This window comes from Apaloderma vittatum, unplaced genomic scaffold, assembly GCF_000703405.1.
Source record: "Apaloderma vittatum isolate BGI_N311 unplaced genomic scaffold, ASM70340v1 scaffold17712, whole genome shotgun sequence".
Lineage (NCBI taxonomy): Eukaryota > Metazoa > Chordata > Aves > Trogoniformes > Trogonidae > Apaloderma > Apaloderma vittatum.
Window position 1 is genome coordinate 6,894 of NW_009705429.1, and position 5,318 is coordinate 12,211.

Genomic DNA, 5,318 nt, shown 5'->3' on the forward strand with positions numbered 1-5,318 from the left:
CATGCACTGTGCTGCCTTCCTGTCTCACGCAGGACTCCTCCAGCCTCACCTTCTTCTGCAGGACCCCTGATGTGATCCCAGCAGCCTTGTAACCACGTGCTACTCAAGACTCCCTAATGGAGGGATCCCAGCTGCCACAATGGGTCAGTGGAGACTTATTTTTCGGTGCTGCCACTGATCTGGTCCCATACTGGCACTCTATTGCACAGTGGTTTGGCAAAGGTATTTTAACATTTGTCAAGAGGCAAAAGCTACAATGAGAAAAGGGGCTGTGGTTTGCCTTCTCTCCCATGCAGTTTCTTCCTGTGGAGTTAACACTGGTTTTGTCAAGTCTCTTGCTCTTAGTTCAGGTTAAGACTTTTGAGCCAGTAAGGTTGTTAATTTAATCTTCCCATCCATAGAGGCAGTGAGGCAGGTCCCGCAGTCCATGGCCGTGCTCCAATCCACTGTAACAACAGGAGCTCGGTGTCCTCCCAGGGAAAGGCAGCTCTCCAGAACTTTTTCCTCACCATTTAACTAAAGAAAGAGGAAAGCATAGCATTTTAAGGAGGCAAGTTTCTGCACTGGGGGCAGTGCACCCACAGAAGTCAAAGCCTGCTACAGACTCCATATCCCCATCGGCGTACACAATTAAGCAGAAAATCAGAGAGATATTGAGACGTTCACAGTACACATTAGAAAACAAATTTCCAGTCTTGCAACAGCAGCATGTGTTCTCAAGCAGATCAGCTTCTGACATCAGTTAAGCTGCAGTAACTGAACAAGTCAGGCGAAGAGCACACATTGATGAGGAGCACCTAACCCTGAGCTATAGCTCATGTTGGTGCAGGTGCTCTGAATGGCCCAGATGCAAAGTAAAAATTCTATCTATCTACCTTGCAATGGCTTATACTGATGGGTGTTCACTAAAGAGGAGGCAGGCAAGAGGCAGCAGTAACCACTTGTTACTGTAGCACAGAAATTTGGGTATTTGGAACCATTCAGCCTTACCCTTCACATCTGTCTGGGACTAACATAACATCAGCAAGCACACACGGCAGATTAAAGATAAGCATCAGTCAACAATCACATATTTTACACTGAATGGCATGCATCAATATATCTAAAAAAAATTACACCTTTGTCCTGGGCACTTAGGAAAACTGCTGCAGCTGAGCTTTAAACAGTAGGAACACACATACTCTAGCTACATACAGAGGGTTCCAACACTTGCTGAACACCACACCCTGCTAAAATTCACCCTTTATGAAACTGAGCTGCAACTTTCATAGAATAGGGAGGGGTAGGTGCTGCTTGAGACTGTCCAGTGGCTGCTGCTGCAGCCTTGTAACAACAAGAGCTTGTATGGATGCATAAGAGTATTCCCCATCACTTCTCATACTTACCTTAAAAATGACTCCCCCAGTGGAAGAACATGTCAACATATAGTTGCCCTCAGAGTCAAAAGCAAAAAGCCTTCCTCGTGGGAACTGGACTTGCTTGTAGCCACTGTACCCAGACAGAACAAAGGGACCTGTAGCTTCACTGGGAAGATCATACTCTGACACCTTCAAGCCACTTTTGTGAATATTCCACTGAATAAACTAGAATAACAGAGAGATGAAAAAAGCCCACAGTTAAATTGACTGGTATGAAAGTAGAGAGCTCATTCATCATTTTTAAGCAAAGCAGCTATTCTTCACAAACAGAAGATAGCATTTTGACATCTGTATCTGAGAGGCTGTATTTATAAAACACAGACTGGAAAGGCTGTAAGAGTGCCTGCTATCTAGGTGAACATATGCCCTACCTTCCACAAGCACTGCTGCCTATGTGTCCTTCCACACTGCCTGCAGGATCCTGGTGGGAATTCACTTAACTGTCATCAGTCAAGGACCCACATTTTTAAGCAGTTTCCCTCCTTGAGCCACATCTCTCAGTGCTACAGGCTGTGAGACTGCAGAAATTGAAGCCCTTATTATAAGCAACATGGAGCTTCTGACAAGGAAATTTATGCAAAGTATTCAGGGATCTGCTCCCTGGTGAATCTCAGATCTCAAATGTCAAGAGGCATTTGAGGGGCACTGAAAGGTCATCTTCACAGAGATTCCTGAGGAATACAAGTGTTGTCACCAACAGTAGGATTTATACACAAGGTCTGAGACAGCTCCGGCTGTTAAAATGCTTTCCAGCCACTCTCTCTGCAGAGACTGCATGCAGCAGAGCTGTGCTGCACATCTAAGTTTAGTTAGCAGCCTGCAGATCCTCCAGATTCTGCTCTTCCCACCATATGAAGACTCCAGAAGGGATCTCATTGCCAGCTGACCAGTAGAAAGTCACCCAGAACCCACCTTGCCATCCCCGCCTATACTGTAGACTGTGTTCTCATCATAGCTGAACTCAACAGAGTAGACTTCGCCACCGTGTGCCTTCCAGCTCATGGCACACTCATGCTGCTGCATATCTGAGGAGAGAACGAGTATGGAACATTCGTCATACTTGCACAGAGCCAAGGTGAAGAGAGAGGCCCTTTACATTCACAAGGTCTCTGTCCCTCTCAACCTGGGGGAGTTCAATCTAACCCAAGCACCTTGTGCTTATTCTCCAGCATGTGGCGTTTATGCTGGCCACAAAAATCATTGCCTGTCACTTCTTCCTCCAGCTTTACAGAGCTGCTCACATGATCGCTGTCAACTGCAAGCACTCTGCATCCAAGCCCTACTGTCACTTTTCTTCTTCACCTCTCTTTGCTGTCCTGTCCACTCTCACAGCTGCTGCCAACTCTCCTCCCACAGACCTGTGACTGCAGCCTCCAGCTCAGTATCCAGATCAGAAGCAGATCCCTCATTCACAGAAAAGGCAGGCCCAAAATGCCTTTATCACAAGCACAGGCTGAAGAGGACAAAACCTGAGAAACACAAATTGCTCAGGGAAGAAGGGCTGATGTGAAGCCCTTGCTTTCACCTGGAAGGTCACACCAATCGCTTTCCTCAAGACTCAGCCTCTGGCAATAGCACCACTACATGGCACAGCCAAGAGAAGGGCAAGTTAACTCTGCTCCTCAGCAAGAAGAAAGCAAACAAATCTAGCAGCACTACCACGTTCTCCAGCCGATGTCCCCTATAAATGAAAATTTATGTCAATTCCCTCCTTAAAGCTACTGTGGAGCTTCCACCGTGGTGTTCAGGAACACCCCACATCTGCCTTTCTGCTGAGAGACTGGTGCTAGGGGCAGAGAGCTGGGGACATTAGGGGGCCACCTCACTGGCCAATTTCATAGAATCATTTAAGTTGGAAAAGACCTTTAAGATCAAGACCAACCACTAACCTAGCACTGCCAAGTCCACTAGTAAACCATGCCTCTAGGCATCACATCTACATGTTTTTAAACACCTCCAGGGATGGTGACTCAACCACTTCCCTGGGCAGCCTGTTTCAGTGCGTAACAACCTTTTCAGTTAAGACATTTTTCCTAATATCCAATCTAAACCTCCCCTGGTGCAACCTGGGGCCATTTCCGCTTGTCCTATCACTTGTTTCTTAGGAGAAGAGACTGACTCCCACCTCACTACAACCTCCTTTCAGGTAGTTATAGAGAGTGGTAAGGTCTTCCCTCAGCCTCCTCTCCTCCAGGCTAAACAACCCCAGTTCCTTCAGCTGCCCCTCATTAGACTTGTGCTCTAGACCCTTTATCAGCTTTGTTGCTTTTCTCTGGACAGGCTCGAGCACCTCAGTGTCCTTGTAGTGAGGGGCCCAAAACTAACCACAGGATTCAAGGTGTGGCTTCACCAGTGCCGAGTACAGGGGGACGATCCCTTCCCTGGTCCTGCTGGCCACACTAGTCCTGATACAGGCCAGGAGGTTGTTGGCCTTCTTGCCCACCTGAGCACACTGCTAGCTTATATTTAGCTGGCTATTGACCAACACCCCTGGGTCCTTTTCTGCCGTACCGAAGAGACGAACAATCCCATCTGCGGCCCCAGTGACCAGCAGGTTGCCGTTGTGGTTGAAGGCTGTGCAGTTAATAGCAATGGGCTCAGGCTCCAGGGAGAACTGCAGCTGGAAAGAAAAGTCTGTATTAATGCCGAGTGACAGAGCTGGGGGTGCTGAGGAGCTGATCTCCAGGCGAGGGAGGAAAGACAGCATCTAGCAGCAAGAACTCCGCCAGTTTGGATCCCTATACCTCTCATGACTACGGACTTCAAGGTTGGCAGCTGCACTTTACTGTGACACTAAGCCAACAATTTGCCACAGTCAAGCCACAGCTTTCTTGACCGTGGCCTCAAGGCTGCAAAACCAGCTTCTGGCAGGCTTTAGCTTGAGAATGTTGCTTTCTCCTACACATCACGGACAGCAATTCTCAAGTGCGAAGGTGAGGGATGGGATGAGGATTCCCTGTCAGAATCTGACCCATCTAAAGCAAGGCAATGGAGAAGATTACATGAAATCAAACCTCTGAAAGCACTTCACTTAAAAACAAGGGTGGCAGGGGAAATGGCAGCAAAGAAAACTTTTCAACATAGTTCAAAAGGAGAAAGCCTCGGCAAAGCATCGTTCAGCCCATGTAGGACATCTCCAGTCACAAACTGTGCCAGTCGGATAGAAACAAGGGCTATGGACTATTTTGGAGAATGCCTCAAAAAAAACCCCTACACACTAACAAAATGAAAAAAAAACCCCAACCACCCAAACCCAGCAGCTGCTTTTATCCTGCACGTGATAGAGCAGGAAAGGAGGAAGGAGGAAAAAGAAGGGTATTGAAAAGAGAGTCATCATAATTTAGAAAGAGGGCTCCTACACATTGAAGCAGAAGACACTCATTCTCAGAAGCAGACTGAGAAAGGAAAGAAATCCAGCAAGTACCTGCTGCTTCATTGTTTTGGTGTCCCACAGTAGCAGCTTCCCAGGAACTTGGTTCATGCTTTTGCCACCAGAGCTTACTGCTGAAAAATCCATGTGGGACATGGGGCTCTGGGCTGCCGCGGAACAGACAAAGGAGGCGCCACTTGGGCTGCAGGCAAGCGAGAGGATCCTGAAACACAGCAAACGGTCTGAATTGCATCCCTGCCACCCCCCCAGCACCTGCCACAAGCACAACATTTGAGTATCAGCTCTCCCATTAAGAGCCTGGAAGACAGGGTGAACTGTAAAGGAGGGCACGATTCATGTGCTTAGAGAGATTTCTTGAGTGTCTCCTGTTCAACTGCACAGTTTTGCACTGCTCAGGCAGGGCCTGTCCTCTGGAAGTAGGCTAGATAGTCCTGCAGTTGGAGGAAAGCAGCAGGACTACTAAGACTTCACCTATCTTTCCATAGTCAAAACCAACATAATTTATAATT

At 47.6% G+C, this 5,318-nt stretch overlaps 1 protein-coding gene across 1 annotated transcript; it reads right to left on the reverse strand.

The window, feature by feature from the left end:
* Nucleotides 1-249: 249 nt before the first annotated feature.
* On the reverse strand, nt 250-5,011 carry LOC104270897 (WD repeat-containing protein 91; the record flags this gene model as incomplete). The annotated part of the gene is made up of 5 exons (XM_009865403.1): nt 250-516; nt 1,386-1,583; nt 2,331-2,443; nt 3,930-4,038; nt 4,843-5,011. Coding segments are annotated over 5 exons (754 nt in total), but the record flags the coding sequence as incomplete, so codon positions are not given.
* Nucleotides 5,012-5,318: the final 307 nt, after the last annotated feature.